General features: G+C 38.5%; 1 protein-coding gene across 5 annotated transcripts in view; it reads right to left on the bottom strand.

Moving 5' to 3' along the window:
• The window catches only part of LOC135110177 (very low-density lipoprotein receptor-like), a 53,796-nt gene extending 38,545 nt beyond the window's left edge, over positions 1-15,251 (bottom strand). For 4 of the 5 annotated variants that reach the window (XM_064022186.1, XM_064022187.1, XM_064022185.1 and 1 more), the window contains exons 1-2: positions 6,729-6,938; positions 4,296-4,464 (exon numbers count right to left, since the gene is read on the bottom strand). In XM_064022186.1, the coding sequence (XP_063878256.1) occupies positions 4,296-4,464; positions 6,729-6,923 (364 nt within the window). In that variant the 5' untranslated portion in view covers positions 6,924-6,938. Of the gene's footprint in view, positions 1-4,295; positions 4,465-6,728; positions 6,939-14,993 lie in introns of those variants that run through there. The other variant, XM_064022184.1, reaches the window with a different exon arrangement.
• Between the last annotated feature and the right edge of the window lie 6,759 nt (positions 15,252-22,010).

Here is a 22,010-nt window from a genome sequence, read left to right as displayed (position 1 = left end):
TGAACTTAGGTGTTCTGAGACGTCTCCGCCAGTTTTTCTTACCCTCCCAGCTGCTAACTCTGTACAATTCATCTGTCCATGAATGGAGTATGCTTCACATGTCTGGGGGGATTCCACTCATACTGCTCTTCTAGACAGGGTGAAATCAAAAGCTTTTCGTCTCATCAACTCCTCTCCTCTAACTGACTGTCTTCAGTCTCTCTCTCTTCGCCGCAGTGTTGTATCTCTAGCTGTCTTCTACCGCTATTTTCATCCTAACTGCTCTTTTGATCTTCCTAACTGCATGCCTCTCCTCCTCTCGCGGCCTCGCTGCGAAGACTTTCTTCTTTCTCTCACCCCTATTCTGTCCACCTCTCTAACGCAAGAGTTAACCAGTATTCTCAATCATTCATCCCTTTCTCTGGTAAACTCTGGAACTCCCTGCCTGCTTCTGTATTTCCACCTTCCTATGACTTGAATTCCTTGAAGAGGGAGGTTTCAAGACACTTATTCATCAATTTTTGACCACTGCTTTGACCTTTTTATGGGACTGGCATTTCAGTGGGCATTTTTTTTTATTAGATTTTTGTTGCCCTTTGCCAGTGTCCTTCCTACATAAAAAAAAAAAAAAACTACCCTCCTACGGCTTCTATTCTTCTTTCTGTAACTTCATCTCAAGTTTCCTCCCTGACAGTTCTATTACTGATGTGGTAGATGGTCACTGTTCTTCTAAATCTATGTGTTCCTCAGGGTTCTGTCTTGTCACCCATTCTCTTCCTATTTGTGAGAAGTTAGGCGGAGCTAGGCGTATCGCGATGTTCAGCCGCTTAGCGTGGGGTTTGATGGGAAGTGGTTGTTTTGGAACGGGAGGGATTTTGGCGCGGAACACGGACACTTGAGGCTTTGGTTTAGAGGTCTGGATTGTGTGGCTTTGTCAGCATAGCAGGTATGTGACAGTGTATTTCAGTGTGAAGATATAGTTGGGCAAAGTGTTGGATGTTAATGAAATATAGGGAGCGGGAGAGAGGATGATTAGAGTGCACCATGGGTGTGTTGCAGGAGTTTCACGGTGATGCTTAAGGACCGTAGCCGCAGCCGTCTCCACCAGCGTGTACCTGTCTAGTGGAGGAGTGGTGTAGTGTGCGGCCACCCTAAGCCCTATCAGTTTGTAGTAACAAGGAGACGTCTGCCAACACTGTCAGCAGGGGACCAGAAGCGTTTGTGTGAACGAGGGTTACCCGTCGTGTCCCTCAGCTGGAAGTTTTGAGGTGTACAAGTTTGTTTAGTTATTTTCTTTTTTTGTTGTGAGTTTACACGAGTTGTGTATTGATTTATTTTGATATTCATTAAAGTGTTTTTTGTATGTTTCATGTTTGTTTATCCTGGCAGGATATTTGTTTTTAGTTTTCACTTCAGTGGTGAAGTTAAGGTGAGCCCAGGCTGGCTGGTGGGCAGCTGGTACTTCATTACATATTATTCACGAAACATATTCTAAACCAAACTTCTTATCCTATTCACTCCTACACTGATGATACCGCCCTGCACTTTTCCACGTCTTTTCGTAGACATCCAACGCTTTAAGAAGTAAAGAGTTCACGCAGGAAGCCACAGAACGCCTGACTTCTGATCTTTCTAAAATTCCTGATAGGGGCAGAGCAAACTTGGTACTGTTCAGTGCCTCAAAAACTCAATTCCTCCATCTATCAACTCGACACAACCTTCCAGACAACTCTATAATCTATAATCTAAATCTAAATAATCTATAATTATAATCTAAATTGAAACTTCACATCTTATCTCTAGATAACGCAGCTATGAAATTAGATGTTCGAAGACGTCTCCGCCAGGTTTTCTCACCCTCCTCCCCCCACCCAGCTGCTAATTCTATACAGGGGCCTTATCCGTCCATGTATGGAATATGCTTCACATGTCTGGGGGATTCTACTCATACCGCTCTTTTAGACAAGGTGGAATGAAGAGCTTTTCGTCTCATCAACTCCTTTCCTCTAACTGACTGTCTTGAGTCTCTTTCTCGTCGCCGCAGTGTTGCATCTCTAGCTATCTTCTGTCGCTATTTTCATGCTAATTGCTCTTCTGATCTTGCTAACTGCAACCTTCCCCTCCTCTGCGGCATCGCTGAACAAGACTTTCTTCTTTCTCTCATCCCTATTCTGCCCACCTCTTTAATGCAAGAGTTAACCTGTATTCTCTCTCAATCATTCATCCCTTTCTCTGGTAAACTCTGGAACTTCCTGCCTGCTTCTGTATTCCCTCCTTATTATGACTTGAAATCCTTTAAGAGGAAGTTTTCAAGACATTTATCCTTCATTTTTTGATTGCCGCTTCAGATCCTGTTCGCATTTAAAAAAAAAAAAAACTCTTAAACTAAATTTATGTGCTATATACCTCTCACGTAACTCCTCTGACTGTAAAAATATTTTTGAATACTTAATTCGAAAGTGGAGCACATCCTGATTCTCTTCCTTTTCGCAGAGATCTTCACATTCCAGGAGACTTCAATGTTCACCACCAAGTTTGTTTTTTCCCTTTCTTCATTTACCATCCTGGTGAACTAGCCTTTAGCTTCGTTATACTCTATGACCTAGAGCAATTGGTGATACGCCCAAGATTCTTCATCTTTTCGTTACCTCTAATTCTTCTGCTTATGCTATTACCCTATCCGTTGGGCTCCTCCGATTACAATCTCATATCTGTACTCCAATCCCTACTTAGGATCCCCTAAAGCATACGCGCCTTTGGGGGTTTTGCCTCTGATAACTGGGGGGACCTGAGGAGGTATTATTCTGATTTTCTATGGAAAGAGTACTGCTTCCATGTCAGAGACCCGTTTCTGTGTGCTGAGCGTATTACAGAGGTGTTAGAATCTGGCATGGAAGCGTAGAATCCTCACGCTTTCTCTCGTCTTAAACCTTCCAAATCTTGGTTTAACACAGTCTGTTCTCGTGCTATACACTGTAGAAAAGTGGTCTACAAAAGGTATTGACCTTAACCTCATGCACTTTATATTTCCGCCTGGAATCATGCTAAGTCTGTTCTCCAACTAGCCAAAAACTTTTTATTAATAAAAGTGCCAAAATCTTTCAAAATCAAACTCCCCTCGTGACTTCTGGCACCTAGGGAAAAACATCTCTCCCTCATTTATTTCAACCTGATAGCACCACTGTCATCTCACCTATTTCTAAAGCTGAACTCTTCGTTCAAACTTTTCCCAAAACTTGAGGGAAATTATGGAAGGTGATTAAAATATAATTCTTACACAAAACGGAGTAGGAACAGACATTAACTACCGTACTTCCGGCACCCTCTCTCTCTCTCTCTCTCTCTCTCTCTCTCTCTCTCTCTCTCTCTCTCTTCTTTCTCCTCACTATCTTGTCATCTTCATCTCTTTCTTTCTTTCTTCTTGTTCTGGTGCTACTCATCACAATAATGAACCAGCAATTAGTGTAGCTACGAGCACCTACTCGTATCCCTCACTATCTTCAAAATACTCCTAACTTCTAATCCTTCTGCTTAAACTGTCATTCTGTCTCGTGCTTTTCTCGTGCCAATTTCTCCTCAGGATCCGCAAAAATGGAGGCGCCTCTAGCGTTTTACTTCTGCTAATTATGTGAGTGACCCGTCTCTGTGTGCCGAGCGCATAACGGAAGGGATAGTATCTGGTTTCTCACTCTTTGGCTCGCCCTAAACCTTCCAAACCTTGGTTTAATAGTATGTTCTCGTGGTATACAGGATAGAGAGATGGCCAAGAAAAGGCACTTGAGCCTTCCATAGCCTGAATCTCATGCACTTTATATTCTGCTTGCAATCATGCCAGGTCTGTTCTCCAAATAGGCAAAAGCTTTCATTAATAGAAAGTGTCAATGATCTAACTCCTCACGTGACTTCTGACACCTAGCCAGAAACATCTCTAATAACTATACTGCTTCATCTTTCCCTCCTTTATTTCAGCCTGATGACATCACTGCCATCTCATCTGTTTCTAAAGCTGAAATCTTTGCTCAAACCTTTGCTAAAAACTCCACCTTATATGATTCATGTCTTGTTCCTCTCTCTTCCACTCTCCGACTACTTCATGCAGGTTTGAAGCCACTTATCTTCAGGTTTTTTTTTATTTATTTTTTACCATATATATATATTTTTTTACCATTCCATCTGACATCTATATGAGAACTGGCAATAAGTGGGCCTCTTTTTTTATTTTTGCTTTTGCTCATATTTTCTTTTTAACCAGTTGCCCTCTTACATAAAAAAAAAAAAAGACTGCTGCAATAACTCAGAAGATATCAATCCAGTACCTTCCTTTGCGAAGGAACTCTTTCCGTCATGTTGATCTTCGTGTTGGTTGACGCCATTGTTCCATTGCCTTGCTTGCCTGTGATATCGTGTTGCAGGCTCTACTACCTTCAGCAGGGATCTTGGAGCAGGAGACTCAGAGTTCAGGCTTGCTTTTGTTGTATTCGTAGTCTGAAAAGAAAAAAAAATAAATAAATAAAAATAAATAAATAAATAAAGGATTTGCTTGGATTTTTCCCATTATCTGGCCTTTGTCCTGTCTTATTACTCAAGTAAAATGCAGTTTAGAAATCTCTTCACAAAGCTTGTTATTTTCCCTATTTGTTTTATAAAGCATACCAATTATATGCCACACGGGAATGATAGGTTTCTGAAAAAAAACGTAATTCTCATTTTGAATTATTTTCTTTATTATTAAAATAGTAGTTAGCAGCATTTCTGGAATACGTAACTGTTTTCTTACAGAGACAAACTAAGAAAGATATAACCGTTACCGTGCTTGATTTTGTTTTTGTATTTAATGTACTGCCGTGTTTAACTCGTTGAGGGTCTGGTCGTTAATACACACAACACTGAATTGACTTCATAAAATATATATATGTATATATATATATGTATATATATATATATATATATATATATATATATATATATATATATATATATATATATATATATATATATATATATATATATATATATATATATATATATACGAGTATATATATATATATATATATACACACTCCTGCACCAGCCTCGGGGAACCCATCTCGGGAGAGGACCACAAATGTCCCCAGGTCGGACTGCTCTTCTGATAACGACCCTAAGTGTCTTGACACCCCCCTCAACTTCTTCATTAAATTCTGCAACATTCGCGGTCCAAGATCTAATTTTCAGTCTATAGAACACCACCTCTCCTCTTTTAAACCTCATCTTCTTTTCCTCACTGAAACTCAGGTGTCTGAGGCAACTTTTCTGTTCCTGTTCCCTCCTACTTTCTCTATCCTCATTTTCGATTCAAAGCTGGATGCTGCATTTATGTGCGCAACGACTTAACCTGTTCTCGTGCCCACGCTCTTGAATCTTCCGAGTTTTCCACCGCCTGGCTACGGCTACAGAGTCACTCTCAAACTAAATTTATCTGTGCTGTATACCTCTCACCTAACTCCTCTGACTATAAGAAATTCTTTGACTACTTAACTTCCAAAGTGGAGCACATTCTAATTCGCTTCCCTTTTGCAGAGATCTCCATTCTAGGAGACTTCAATGTTCACCATCAGCTTTGGCATTCCTCTCCCTTCACTGGCCATCCTGGTGAACCAGCCTTCAACTATGCTATCCTCCACAACCTAGAGCAACTGGTGCAACACCCTGCTCGTATTCCTGACCGTCTTGGAGATACGCCCAACATTCTTAACCTTTTCCAGACCTCTAATTCTTCTGCTTATGCTGTCACCCTCTCTTCTCCACTGGGCTCCTCCAATCACAATCTCACATCTGTATCTTGTCCTATCGCTCCAATCCCTCCTCAGGATCCACTTAAGCGAAGGTGCCTCTGGCGTTTTGCCTCTGCTAGTTGGGGAGACCTGATGATGTAATTTGCTGATTTTCCTTGGAATGACTACTGCTTCCGTGGCAAAGACCCATCTCTGTGTGCCGAGCGCATAAGAGAGGTGATAGTGTCTGGCGTGGAGGCGTACATTCCTCTCTTTTTCTCGACCTAAACCTTCCAAACCTTGGTTTAACATACCCTGTTCTCGTGACCCACAAAAGGTACTTAAGTCTTCCATCACCAGAATCTCATGCACTTTATGTTTCTACCCGGAACTATGCCAAGTCTGTTCTCCAACTAGCCAAAAAACTCCTTCATTAATAGAAAATGTCAAAATCTTTCAAGATCTAACCCCCTTCATGTATCACCAATGTGTAAGTAAGACAGCAACGGGAGTAACTCTCTTAACTATAAGGTCCAACCTATAGATAAAGTGCATGTTAAACACAGTTCGGTACCCCATCTAAACACTCCTAATGTGTAAGTAAGATAGCACCGGAAGTAACTCTCTTAACTATAAGGTCGAACCTGTTGATAAAGTGCATGTTAAATACAGTTTGGTACCCCATCTAAACACTCCATTCAATGTGCTATAATCACAATGTTTACGAATCTTAATCAATGTCAACATTTGTCACGCAGCTACATTATATGCGACTCACACAGTGCCTCCACTATCAACACAAAGATTAATCCGTGCGTAACATTCCTGGGAGTAGATCACACATGTCTCACAGATCCCGAGCCACAAACACTGCAACAGGACGTCTTTATAAACCTACCACTCACATATCACACAAGCACAGTTGTGGTAACACAAGTGAATAATCAATCGGTATGTTAAACTACACTAGATGGCTTACAAACTTGTTAAACTCACCCAAAATTCCTGCCGCACACCTGAGCCACTGTAATCCTTGTGCCAACACCCTCGTATCCCTGCAGCTGGGACATGGAGCCGGCTCCCTAGAACCCACACACACAACACCACCACCTCACCACACAGATTTCCCAAGTGAAATGAAAGGCAGCCCAGGTGGCTACCGGGGAAGCAAGATCGCATTCGCCACGTCATCCGACTCCCAAGTCACAATCTCCACACACGAACAACGACATGCGCAATTACGGAAAGCGAAATACATAAGATGTTAAATATACAAGTAAACAGTACAATTTAGCAATACCATAATGCAAACAAATTACAATCTCAATTAATCAACAATAAATTTTATATTTCTAATCAAAGAAAACTTAATCAAAGGCCATACTGAGATCTTTTCAGGACACCTCATGACTTCTGGCATCTAGCCAAAAATATCTCCAATAACTTTGCTCTTTCTTCTTTCCCTCCTTTAATTCAACCAGATGGCACCACTGCTATCACATCTATCTCTAAAGCTGAACTCTTCTCTCAAACCTTTTCTAAAAACTCTACCTTGGACGACTCAGGGTTTGTTCCTCCTTCTCCTTCATCCTCTGACTACTTCATGCTACCCTTTAAAATTCTTAGCAAAGATGTTTTCCATGCTCTCGCTGGCCTAAACCCTCGGATGGCTTGTGGACCTGATGGGGTACCTCCTATTGTTCTCCGAAACTCTGCCTCCGTACTTGCACCTTGCCTAGTCTAACTCTTTCAGCTCTGTCTGTCAACATCTACCTTTCCTTCTTTCTGGGAGTTTGCCTACATTCAACCTGTTCCTAAAAAAGGTGACCGTTCTAATCCCTTAAACTACCGTCCTATTACTTTAATTTACTGTCTATCTAAAGTTTTTGAATCTATCCTCAAGAGAAAGATTCTTAAACATCTATGACTTCTCAACCTTCTATCTGATCTCCAGTATGGGTCCCGTCAAGGCCGCTCTAGAGGTGATCTTCTGGCTTTCCTTCCTGAGTCTTGGTCATTCTCTTTTAGATATTTTGGTGAAATTTTTACTGTTGCTTTGGATATATCAAAAGCTTTTGATAGAGTCTGTTGCTGTTGCCTTAGATGTATGAAAAGCTTTTGATAGAGTCTGGCACAACGCTTTGATTTCCAAACTACCCTCCTACGGCTACAATCTTTCTCTCTGTAACTTCATCTCAAGTCTCCCTCTTCTACACTAAACATCCTTGGTCTGTCCTTTACTTATAATCTGAACTGGTAACTTCACATCTCATCTCTAGCTAAAACAGCTTCTATTAAGTTAGGTGTTCTGAGACTTCTCCGCCATTTTTTCGCATCCCCCAGCTGCTAACTCTGTAAAAGGGCCTTATCCGTCTATGTATGGAGAATGCTTCACATGTCTGTGGGGTGGTTGCAGTCATACCGCTTTTCTAGACATGGTAGAATCAAAAGCTTTTCGTCTCAACTCCTCTCCTCTAACTGACTGTCTTCAGCCTCTCTCTCTTCGCCGCAATGTCGCATCTCTAGGTTCTTTTACCGCTATTTTCATGCTAACTGCTCTTCTGATTTTGCTAACTGCATGCCTCCCTTCCTCCCGCGGCCATACTGCACAAGACAGTCTTCTTTTTTTCATCCCTATTCTGTCCATCTCTCTAATGCAAAAGTTAATCAGCATTCGCAATCATTCGTCCCTTTCTCTGGTAAACTCTGGAACTCCCTGCCTGCTTCTGTATTTCCACCTTCCTATGACTTGAATTCCTTCAGTAGGACTACCGTCCTATTGCTTTAATTTCCTGCCTATCTAAAGTTTTTGAATCTATCCTCAACAGGAAGATTCTTAAACATCTATCACTTCACAACCTTCTATCTGATCGCCAGTATGGGTTCCGTCAAGGCCGCTCTACTGGTGATCTTCTGGCTTTCTTTACTGAGTCTTGGTCATCCTCTATTAGAGATTTTGGTGAAACTTATGCTGTTGCCTTGGACATATTAAAAGCTTTTGATAGAGTCTGGCACAAAGCTTTGATTTCCAAACTACCCTCCTACGGTTTCTATCCTTCTCTCTGTAACTTCATCTCAAGTTTCCTTTCTGACCGCTCTATTGCTGCTGTGGTAGACGGTCACTGTTCTTCTCCTAAATCTATTAACAGTAGTGTTCCTCAGGGTTCTGTCCTGTCACCCACTCTCTTCTTATTATTCATTAATGATCTTCTAAATCTAAACTTCTTGTCCTATACATTCCTACGCTGATGATACCATCCTGCACTTTTCTACGTCTTTTCATAGACGTCCAACCCTTCAGGAGGTAAATATTTCACGCAGGGAAGCCACAGAACGCTTGACTTCTGATCTTTCTAAAATTTCTGATTGGGCCAAAGCAAACTTGGTATTGTTCAATGCCTTAAAAACTCAATTCCTCTATCTATCAACTCGACACAACCTTCCAGACAACTATCCCCTCTCCTTCAATGACACTCAACTGTCCCCCTCTTCTACACTGAACATCCTCGGTCTGTCCTTTACTTATAATCTGAACTGGAAACTTCACATCTCATCTCTGGCTAAAACAGCTTCTATGAAGTTAGGCGTTCTGAGACGTCTCCGCCAGTTTTTCTCACCCCCCAGCTGCTAACTCTGTACAAGGGCCTTATCCGTCCATGTATGGAGTATGCTTCACATGTTTGGGGGGATTCCACTCATACTGCTCTTCTAGACAGGGTGGAATCAAAATCTTTTCGTCTCATCAACTCCTCTCCTCTAACTGACTGTCTTTAGCCTCTCTCTCACCGCCGCAATGCTGCATATCTACCTGTCTTCTACCGCTATTTTCATACTAACTGCTCTTCTGATCTTGCTAATTGTATGCCTCCCCTCCTCCCGCGGCCTCGCTGCACAAAACTTTCTTCTTTCTCTCACCCCTATTCTGTCCACCTCTCTAACGCAAGAGTCAACCAGTATTCTCATTCATTCATCCCTTTCTCTGGTAAACTCTGGAACTCCCTGCCTGCTTCTGTATTTCCACCTTCCTATGACTTGAATTCCTTGAAGAGGGAGGTTTCAAGACACTTATTCATCAATTTTTGACCACTGCTTTAACCCTTTTATGAGACTGGCATTTCAGTGGGCATTTTTTTTATTAGATTTTTGTTGCCCTTGGCCAGTTTCCTTCCTACATAGAAAAAAAAAAATGTGTATATATATATATATATATATATATATATATATATATATATATATATATATATATATATATATATATATATATATATATATATATATATATATATATATATATATATATATATATATATATATATATATATATATATATATATATATATATATATATATATATATATATATATATATGTGTGTGTGTGTGTGTGTGTGTGTGTGTGTGTGTGCGTGTGTGTGTGTGTGTGTGTGTGTGTATATATGTGTGTATATATATATATATATATATATATATATATATATATATATATATATATATATATATATATATATATAGATATATATATATATATATATATATATATATATATATATATATATATATATATATATATATATATATATATATATATATATCTATATATATATATATATATATATATATATATATATATATATATATATATATATATATATATATATATATATATATATATATATATATATATATATATATATATATATATATATATATATATATATATATATATATCAAAACAAACTATATAAAAAATATCTATTTTTTTTTGTAAGAGGAATACTTGCCAAAGGCAACAAAAATTAATGAAAGTGAGGTCACAAAGAGATGTGAAAAGAATGATCCAAAGAACGGAGGACAAGTATCTTAGAATATCCCTTTTGAAAGAGTTCAAGTAATAGGAAGTAGGAAATACATAAGCAGGCAGGTAATTTTTACCAGAAAAATGAATGAATATATATATATATATATATATATATATATATATATATATATATATATATATATATATATATATATATATATATATATATATATATATATATATATATATATATATATATATATATATATATATATATATATATATATATATATATATATATATATATATATATATATATATATATATATATATATATATATATAGGGATAACAGTCGCTTGGTTAATGCCATTCGGAAATTTACCTGTTTCAACAGACTGATTGAATAATATGGTGATTGGAATTGCCATTTTTTTTTTTTATTGATTTTGACTAAGGACACTGGCATCTGATTTATATTAGCTTTCCTATTTTTAGTGAGTCAATAATATTAATAACATCACTGGAAACAAAAGGAGAAACTTACATATAAGTTGGATAATCACCACTGATAAAATATAGTGGGTTACAAGTGCCTGGGGGGAGATGTTAATGAAAACTTGGAGCAATACTTGTATAAAATTGGTTAAAAAATTCAGAAATTCATAATGGATCAGTAATGTTAATATTGTTTGTTGTTATGTAACTTGGATTATTATATCTATTATTGTGTTTATATAATTTGTTAATGGTGTTCAATATTTTCCGTGTGTTATTTCTAAAATCTGTAAATATTTCCATGTAATAGGATTGTTTGGCTTGTTTGATTATATGATTAAGTGTGTTACGATAGTCCTTGAATTCTCTTCCTGTGACAATACCAATTTTAAAAACTTCATACAAATTATTTTTAATTTTTATGGAATTGATTATGTGCTGAGATATTCATGGGTTTAGTAGCCTCTTTTTAGATATAAATTTAGATTTAAATAGAAAGTATTCATTATATAGATCTTGCATGCTAATTAAGAAAAATGTCGAAATTTTTATGAACATCTTGAGAAGACAAAATATCAGTCCATTCAACGGAAGAGAGTTTTCGCGAAAAAAAAAGTTTATCAATATCTAACATGTCTCTAAATTCAATTTTATGAAGTTTTGTGTTTTGATTGGTCAAGGATTTTTTTTTTTTTTTTAGAAAAACTGGGAGATGATAAAAAAAGAGGGAAGTGTAAAATATCTCATGTAAAGATACTATTAAAGTTAGTGTATATGTGATTTAATAATGAAGGTTCACCTAGGTTTAGATTGTCAGGGAATCTCGTGGGTCTAGAGAGAGAGAGAGAGAGAGAGAGAGAGAGAGAGAGAGAGAGAGAGAGAGAGAGAGAGAGAGAGAGAGAGAGTGTTGCTATCAGATTGTAGTTAGGTATGTGTGTGTGTGAGTCTGGAGGCTGACAGTGTAATTATACTTCACGAATAAAGACGATCACAACAGTTCGCATATAACTAAACCTCCACCACTGCCTCATTACTACATAAACACCATGAGGTGTCATGGACATCACGGAGGCTGACAATAAATTCAAACTCCTTCATGAGTAAACACCAGCCTTCAAAATCAAAAGGACGGTGTGCACGGGAGGAGAAGAAACGGCGAGAGGAAGTTGTCACTTGTAGCTTATCTTATCTTCAGTTATCTTGATCAAGTAATCTATGACCACCTAACCACAATCTGATACCAACACACACACACACACACACACACACACACACACACACACACACACACACTGTGTTTTTGTTATTAGTAGTGATTATTATTAACATAAGAAAGAGAGAGAGAGAGAGAGAGAGAGAGAGAGAGAGAGAGAGAGAGAGAGAGAGAGAGAGAGAGAGAGAGAGAGAGAGAGAGAGAGAGAGAGAGAGAGACAGACAGAGAGAGAGAGAGAGAGAGAGAGAGAGAGAGAGGAGAGAGAGAGAGAGAGAGAGAGAGAGAGAGAGAGAGAGAGAGAGAGAGAGAGAGAGAGAGAGAGAGAGAGAGAGAGAGAGAGAGAATAAAATGAGGATTATAGCTTGATAGCGATAGTGTGTGTGTGTGTATGTATATATATATATATATATATATATATATATATATATATATATATATATATATATATATATATATATATATATATATATATGCATCATGTGGAAGGTATAGTGTAATTTTTATTTTTTTATTTTTTTCTATTTTTTTTTTATGTAGGAAGGATACTGGCCAAGGGCAACAAAAATCTAATAAAAAAAATGCCCACTGAAATGCCAGTCCCATAAAAGGGTCAAAGCAGTGGTCAAAAATTGGTGGATAAGTGTCTTGAAACCTCCCTCTTGAAGGAATTCAAGTCATAGGAAGGTGGAAATACAGAAGCAGGCAGGGAGTTCCAGAGTTTACCAGAGAAAGGGATGAATGATTGAGAATACTGGTTAACTCTTGCGTTAGAGAGGTGGACAGAATAGGGGTGAGAGAAAGAAGAAAGTCTTGTGCAGCGACGCTGAGGAAGAAGGGGAGGCATGCAGTTAGCAAGATCAAAAGAGCAGTTAGCATGAAAATAGCGGTAGAAGACAGCTAGATATGCAACATTGCGGCGGTGAGAGAGAGGCTGAAGACAGTCAGTTAGAGGAGAGGAGTTGATGAGACGAAAAGCTTTTGATTCCACCCTCTCTAGAAGAGCAGTATGAGTGGAATCCCCCCAGACATGTGAAGCATACTCCATACATGGACGGATAAGGCCCTTGTACAGAGTTAGCAGCTGGGGGGGTGAGAAAAACTGGCGGAGACGTCTCAGAACATCTAACTTCATAGAAGCTGTTTTAGCTAGTGATGAGATGTGAAGTTTCCAGTTCAGATTATAAGTAAAGGACAGACCGAGGATGTTCAGTGTAGAAGAGGGGGACAGCTGAGTGTCATTGAAGAAGAGGGGATAGTTATCTGGAAGGTTGTGTCGAGTTGATAGATGGAGGAATTGAGTTTTTGAGGCATTGAACAATACCAAGTTTGCTCTGCCCCAATCAGAAATTTTTGAAAGATCAGAAGTCAGGCGTTCTGTGGCTTCCCTGCGTGATATGTTTACCTCCTGAAGGGTTGGACGTCTATGAAAAGACGTGGAAAAGTGCAGGGTGGTATCATCAGCGTAGGAGTGGATAGGACAAGAAGTTTGGTTTAGAAGATCATTAATGAATAATAAGAAGAGAGCGGGTGACAGGACAGAACCCTGAGGAACACCACTGTTAATAGATTTAGGAGAAGAACAGTGACCGTCTACCACAGCAGCAATATAAGGGTCAGAAAGGAAACTTGAGATGAAGTTACATAGAGAAGGATAGAAACCGTAAGAGGGTAGTTTGGAAATCAAAGCTTTGTGCCTGACTCTATCAAAGGCTTTTGATATGTCCAAGGCAACAGCAAAAGTTTCACCAAAATCTCTAAAAGAGGATGACCAAGACTCAGTAAGGAAAGCCAGAAGATCACCAGTAGAGCGGCCTTGACGGAACCCATACTGGCGATCAGATAGAAGGTTGTGAAGTGATAGATGTTTAAGAATCTTCTTGTCGAGGATAGACTCAAAAACTTTAGATAAGCAGGAAATTAAAGCAATAGGACGGTAGTTTGAGGGATTAGAGCGGTCACCCTTTTTAGGAACAGGTTGAATGTAGGCAAACTTCCAGCAAGAAGGAAAGGTAGATGTTGACAGACAGAACTGAAAGAGTTTGACTAGGCAAGGTGCAAGCACGGAGGCACAGTTAAAACAATAGGAGGGACCCCATCAGGTCCATAAGCCTTCCGAGGGTTTAGGCCAGAGAGGGCATGGAAAACATCATTGGGAAGAATTTTAATAGGTGGCATGAAGTAGTCAGACTTCACGAACTGCCGTCGCAGTTCGTGAAGGGTAGGTTATAAACGTCATGTATAAAATTTTTGGGAAGGGTCCATATTTTTTTACCAATACTGGTGAGAAGTGTCAAAGTGTAACATCCCGGTCACAACCTTGTCAATGTTCGCAGAACCAGAGTCAGCGGTCAGTTCATTGTCATCAGCCACGACTCAGATTTCCTTTAGAAGTTGGCTTTTTGTTGTTAATGGATAATGTTGTAAATGAATAGGTGAAAGGGAATGAAATGGGTTCAACAGAACCCATTAAGAGGCGGTTTCATAAGTGTTAAACAACCAGACTATGGTTATTTTACATTACATTTGCTCTTCGCTCGATTTTTTTAATGAATTGATTGTCACACACATACACACACATACACACATATACATAAAAAAAATAAATAAATAAATAAAATTGCCTCTACAGTGGATATTTTACCTCATTGTGATCTCGAACTTTGTAATAGGGTAACAGTACCTGTAAAACATTAACAAACACACTTGACACTAAGTGGACATCTGACAAATTAAGAGAATCGTTCGTCATATTTACCTGAAGCACAAGCCAGAGTAGGAAAAATAATATAAAACAGGCCAGAAAAATGCACCCCTTAGCTTTAAGATGCACAGTCATGGCAGTTGTAGCTTTAAGATACGCAGTCATGGCTGTAGTTGTTCTCAAGTAGAGCTAGTTACAAAAGCTCTCACTTTACTTCCTCTTTTGTTGATGTTATTACACAGCGCCGATACCTCCCTCGCTTCACACGACTAGAGTTCACCATGGATACCTAAGCACTGCCGCTTATCAGTATCAGCTTTGCTTCCTGTTGCTCCTTGTGGTGGCGTTGTCGTGCTCCTATGTTGCACGATCTCTATAAGACTGGCCTTTTTGTATTCAAGGGAACGGATTTATTTATTTATTTATTTATTTATTTTATTTTATTTTATTTTTTACTTAATTTGCATTAGTAACATATATTTACACTCAGACGATCATGTAATCATGTACGACTTCCGACAACAACGAAAAACTACGAAAATTGCATTAATCTCTCTTCACGCAAATTCCATCAAGTATCTCGGAACACTTCACATTAAACTTTCGATTCAAATCACTCACTTAACGCAATTAACATTCAATGATAAAACACATCCTACATACACCAGGCAACTAATATTCAATGAAAAAGCACAACCTACACATACCCAATCCCCGTCTGTCAATGTATAACACCAACATTTTATCCTGACTGCATTACAACTGTCTGGGTCTACTTAACGGTACTGTGAATGGTGGCTTGGCCATCTTGACCCTCTCTGGTTTGACAGCTTTGTCTAGTTTGTCTCTGTCTCCCTCTCTCTATTTCCGTCTCCTACACCTCAAAATTTACTGTTAGTGATGTTAGAGCGACATTTTGCCCCAACAAGGCTTCCATTTATATAAAATATATTTTCCAATATTTCGATCATACGGTTTATTTTCCCATAACTTTTAATAAGATTAATTTTTGACCAACTATTTTCATTTTCCTATACTTCGATCATACGATTAATTTTCTTACACTTTTAATAAGGTTAGTTTTCAAGAAACTATATTTATTTTCCATACTTTCATCATGCTTTCAATAAGGTTAATTCTCGAATAACTTTGGTAATCGCATCTTCCCCTAATCAGGAAAAAGGAAGAGGCGTGTCCTATAGTGTGCTATCCGTCTTGTCTATGTCATTTGCTGCCGGCGACATCTGCTTCCCTTGTGTACTAATTTAGTGGTAGCCACCTGGGTTCTCCCTGTAATCTGCTGCTATTCTCCGGCTCTGTTAGTCTTGTGATGACTCACCGCATGTTGCTGTTCTCCTCGGTGGTCACGTCTCATCTCTCATTTTTCAGGGTGCTGATAGCTACTCGTAATCTTGGTACCTGCTGTTGTGTTTATCATCTTCCCGCATATATTCATTTTACTTCCTTCTTCATTTCTTCATCCTTGTATCATTCTTCCTTCTTAAGTGATTAATTTCTTCTTGGTTCTTGAGTTACAACAACGTCAGCTGTGTCATTTTTTAGTGCCTCTGGAGTGCAGTGCGCGTTACTCGTGCACGAGGGAATAATGAAGACGTGTCAGATTTTATTTATTTATTCATTTTTTCATTGTAAGAGGGGCTTTGCCTTAGGGCAACAAAAAGGAAGCACAAAAAAAAAGCCACTTAAGTGCCAGTCCCTAAAAGAGGACAGCCAAATGTATTATCGAAAACTGAGAGATAAGTGTATTGAAATCTCCCTCTCGAAAGAGTTCAAACTTTAGTATGGGTGAAATACTGAAGCATGCAGGGAGTTCTAAAAGTTTACTCGAAAAAGGGATGAAATACTGAGATTTGAGAGATCTGAGAGGTGGACAGAATTTTTTATGTGGAGACCATTAATAGTGAGGTTATCTAACCAACAACTCATTTCAGCTTCAGAGCAGATCCCACTTTCCTTGTGTCGCAAAAATGTCGAAATTTTTATGAACATCTTGAGAAGACAAAATATCAGTCCATTCAACGGAGGAGAGTTTTCGCGAAAAAAAAAAAGTTTATCAATATCTAACATCTCTAAATTCAACTTTATGAAGTTTTGTGTTTTGATTGGGTCAAGGATTTTTTTTTTTTTTTTTTTAGAAAAACTGGGAGATGATAAAAAAGAGGGAAGTGTAAAATATCTCATGTAAAGATACTATTAAAGTTAGTGTATATGTGATTTAATAATGAAGGTTCACCTAGGTTTAGATTGTCAGGGAATCTCGTGGGTCTAGAGAGAGAGAGAGAGAGAGAGAGAGAGAGAGAGAGAGAGAGAGAGAGAGAGAGAGAGAGAGAGAGAGAGAGAGAGAGAGAGAGAGAGAGAGAGATTGACTGTGTCCTTACCATAGAAGTAGTTCCAATATTTTTTTTTTTTTTTTTGATGTAGGAGGGACACTGGCCAAAAGCAACAAAAATCCAATAAAAAAAAATGCCCACTGAAATGCCTGTCCCATAAAAGGGTCCAAAGCGGTAGTCAAAAATTGAAGGATAAGTGTCTTGAAACCTCCCTCTTGAAGGAATTCAAGTCATAGGAAGGTGGAAATACAGAAGTAGGCAGGGAGTTCCAGAGTTTACCAGAGAAAGAGATGAATGATTGAGAATACTGGTTAACTCTTGCGTTAGAGAGGTGGACAGAATAGGGGTGAGAGAAAGAAGAGTCTTGCGCAGCGAGGCCGCGGGAGGAGGGGAGGCATGCAGTTAGGAAGATCAGAAGAGCAGTTAGGATGATAGAGATATAACATTGCGGCGAAGAGAGAGAGACTGAAGACAGTCAGTTAGAGGATAGGAGTTGATGAGACGAAAAGCTTTTGATTCCACCCTGTCTAGAAGAGCAGTATGAGTGGAACCCCCCCAGACATATGAAGCATACTCCATACATGGACGGATAAGGCCCTTGTACAGAGTTAGCAGCTGGGGGGGGGTGAGAAAAACCGGCGGAGACGTCTCAAAACGCCTAACTTCATATAAGCTGTTTTAGCTAGTTTTCACATCTCTAGAGATGAGATGTGGAGTTTCCAGTTCAGATTATAAGTAAAGGACAGACCGAGGATGTTCAGTGTAGAAGTGGGGGTCAGTTGAGTGTCATTGAAGATGGGATAGTTGTCTGGAAGGTTGTATAGAGTTGATAGATGGAAGAATTGAGTTTTTTAGGCATTGAACAATACCAAATTTGCTCTGCCCCAAATCAGAAATTCTAGAAAGATCAGAAGTCATGCGTTCTGTGTCTTCCCTGCGTGAAATGTTTACTTCCTGAAGGGTTGGACGTCTATGAAAAGACGTGGAAAAGTGGAGAGTGGTATCATCAGCGTAGGAGTGGATAGGACAAGAAGTTTGGTTTAGAAGGTCATCGATGAATAATAAGAAGAGAGTGGGTGATAGGGCAGAACCCTGAGGAACACCACTGTTAACAGATTTAGGAGAAGAACAGTGATCGTCTACCACAGTAGCAATAGAACGGTCAGAAAGGAAACTTGAGATGAAGTTACAGATAGAAGGATAGAAGCCATAGGAGGGTAGTTTGAAATCAAAGCTCTGTTCCAGACTTTGTTAAAAGCTTTTGATATACCTAAGCCAACAACAAAAGTTTCATCAAAATCCCTAAAAGAGGATGATCAAGACTCAGTGAGGAAAGCCAGATCACCAGTAAAGCGGCCTCGACGGAACCCATACTAGCGTTCAGATAGGTTTTGAAGTGATAAGTGTTTAAGAATCTTCATGCTGATGATAGATCCAAGACTTTAGAGAGGCAGGAAATTAAAGCAATAGAACAATAGCTTGAGGAATCAGAATGGTTACCGTTTTTAGGAACAGGGTGAATTTAAGCAAACTTCCAGCAAGAAGGAAAGGTAGATGTTGATAGACAGAGTTAAAAGAGTTTGACTAAGCAAGGTGCAAGCACAGAGGCACAATTTCAGAGAACAATGGGAGGGACCTCATTAGGTTCGTCTATTATAATGGTTCTCATTATAATATACTATAATAGTAATATGATAAAATTTAAGAATAATTTGGATGGGGGTGTAAATTCACCTTACCAGTTGATGAAAATTTCACTACTTGTCACTTATTTCATCTACTATGGCTCCTAAGTAAAAAAAAAAAAAAAAAAAAACTAATAGTCCTCATATACGCATAAGGTGTATGGAATTTGTCATCTTTGAGAAATATTATATAATAATAAAATAGCATTACCATTTCCATCAGATGGCTAGCTTGCTTCTGTTACGCTAAGTTTAGATTAATTCAATTCACTGATTTAATCGTTAATCCTTTCAATGGCTAAATCATGATAAAAAATAAATCATATTTTTTGCTGAGAAATTTATAATCACTGTCTTTAAATTTGTAGGCTAAGGCTATTTCCATAAATTCCGAAATATTTCATTCAAACAATGTATGTGTACATCAATGAGGAAGAGATAAATAGATGATTTATTATGTGCCTGGTTGGCATATACAGAATTTGGCGAATGCTAGACAGATATTCAAAGGAAAAAAAAAAATAAATAAATAAATAAAAATAAAACAAATAAATAAATAAAAATGTAACCATGTTTGCAATAGATAGATAAGGCGTGTTGAAGGCACCAGTGATGTATTTAAATTTCCCATGCCTTTCCCTCTCTCTCTTTTACTGCTGGCGTGGTTATTCTATCTTATTTATTTATTTATTTATTTTTTGTCAGGAATTGACTCATTTTATCTTATAAAGGAGCTCCGGCATATCAACATTACTAATGCGGAGGTATTCCTTTTGTTATCATCGTTCCCAGATTGGGGATCACCGTAACCACGAAAACAACGACTGTGAAATCAGAACTGTGTGTGTAATGCCTATTACCAAGTTGGTAAGGCTCTTGGTTGGGAACGTTACCAAGGAGTCCAGGAAGGTCTGTGCGTTGCCGTGGCTAGGAGTAAATGAGCCATACGTCTGGTGGTAAAGAAAAGGCGGCGCGCTCTTGGTCACTTGAAACTAGCTGGTCACCTAAACCTACGACACCGGGCACAAATCAGGCATCGAACCGTACATCTAGCATGCTGTTCACGCATGCGCTGATCCTGAGTTCTGGATAGACTTGAGTGAGCCTACATTAGGCCAGCACTTTTTCACGACTGCCATATTTGGAGCGTGCTCACTACCTTAAGGAGGTGTTTGAGAAGTGGATTACATGTGAGCAGGCCACCTCCTATAAAGACTTAAAGAAGTTGATGATTATGGAGCTATTCGTGAATGTGGCTGAGGAGGAAATAATAGTCCCTTTCCTCCGGTGACGTGGGTTTTAGTGGCTAGCTAGTTTCAAATGACCAAATGTGCGCGCAACCCTATTTTCACTGCCAGACGTATGGGTCATTTACTCCCAGCCACGGCAATGCACTGAGGTCCCTGGCTCCCCTATTCTCTGCAGTATGGGTCGAGAACGAGCCATCCTAGATGATTTTTCCCAAATAAAAAAAAAATCTTAACAACAGAAAGTTTTAGGAAATTTTTCTAGCTTATCAATCAAAATTTGATAAGGAATGACCATGTAAAAATAAATCTATAAAAAAAAAAAACTCGGTCTAATTTTATACTTTTCTTTCGATCACGCGCGAAGCAATATGACAACAGACGAAAATCATTAACCAATGAGTTCACTGCCAACGGCCACCTCCTTGCCAGCCATTACGATATATATATATATATATATATATATATATATATATATATATATATATATATATATATATATATATATATATATATATATATATATATATATATATATATATATATGTGTGTGTCTGTGTGTGTGTGTCTGTGTGTGTGTGTCTGTGTGTGTGTGTGTGTGTATGTGTGTGTGTGTGTGTGTTTTGGTATATATTTTTAGAGTAGTTATTGTTCTCTTTCCTGCAGTATTTCAAGTAAAAATATAAGAACATATGACTTGTGAGGAAAAACAGGGTGCCTGTCACACAATCAAGAAGTGTGATCAGTGTTTGTTAGTGTGTGTTCTACTTCCTCTCCTGCATCATCTCACGATAAAACTATGAAGACATAATGTGAGTGCAGAGTTAAGTCCAGTAGCTCGGTTCAATCTCGTGTTGACACGATACATGAAATTAAAAACACACTTATTTCAACTGATATAGAGCATTTCAGAGACAGTGAGACAGAAGACATAATATTTTCGAAAGGTGGTAAGGTTCTCTCTCTCTCTCTCTCTCTCTCTCTCTCTCTCTCTCTCTCTCTCTCTCTCTAACACATGGTAATTCCACTATTGATTTGAGAGGTTGAGTGAGTGGCTACATTGGAAGCTATTTCAGGTGGGAGTTTCCACGGCAACGCACTTCCACCCTCCACTCCAAAACCTACCCATCCACTCTCACCCACATCAGCTGTTTTACTGGACATTTTAGTTCAAGGTCATGATTGACAATTTAATCACGAAAGCTGTATACATGCTACCCATGAAACTAGAAGATAAAGGAGAGAGAGAGAGAGAGAGAGAGAGAGAGAGAGAGAGAGAGAGAGAGAGAGAGAGAGAGAGAGAGAGAGAGAGAGAGAGAGAGAGGAACGAAGGAAGAAGGTTCATTGTTAAAGACAATAGTATTATTAAGATGACTCCCGCCGCTTCCATAATGATATTTAGGAAAACTAACCCTGCCGTGGTCCTCACGAGACATTGTTGCTAATCAAGAACATGATTGAATTACCAGTTCAAAGGAAATCATTGCTCTTTTTATCTCCCTGCACTCCGCTGTTACAAGGGCAAACTTTACATTGTCACTCATCAGCACCTGCATAATGTTGTATTGTTATGTGTCATATACCAATAAAATAACGAAATGTGCTTATTCTGAGACAGTGACTGATAATTCTATGCCAGCAACATTGCAAGAACAATAGAGAGTTGAAGAAATGGAAATAAAATGTTTACTCACTTTTATTTATTTATTTATTTATTTTATATACTTTACGCATGGTCTGCTGTAACCAATTTATACTCTACAGATGCAGGAATATGTTCTGAACTCG

This window comes from Scylla paramamosain, chromosome 20, assembly GCF_035594125.1.
Source record: "Scylla paramamosain isolate STU-SP2022 chromosome 20, ASM3559412v1, whole genome shotgun sequence".
Lineage (NCBI taxonomy): Eukaryota > Metazoa > Arthropoda > Malacostraca > Decapoda > Portunidae > Scylla > Scylla paramamosain.
Note: the sequence above shows the minus strand (reverse complement) of the source record. Positions and strands in the feature narration are given on the sequence as shown.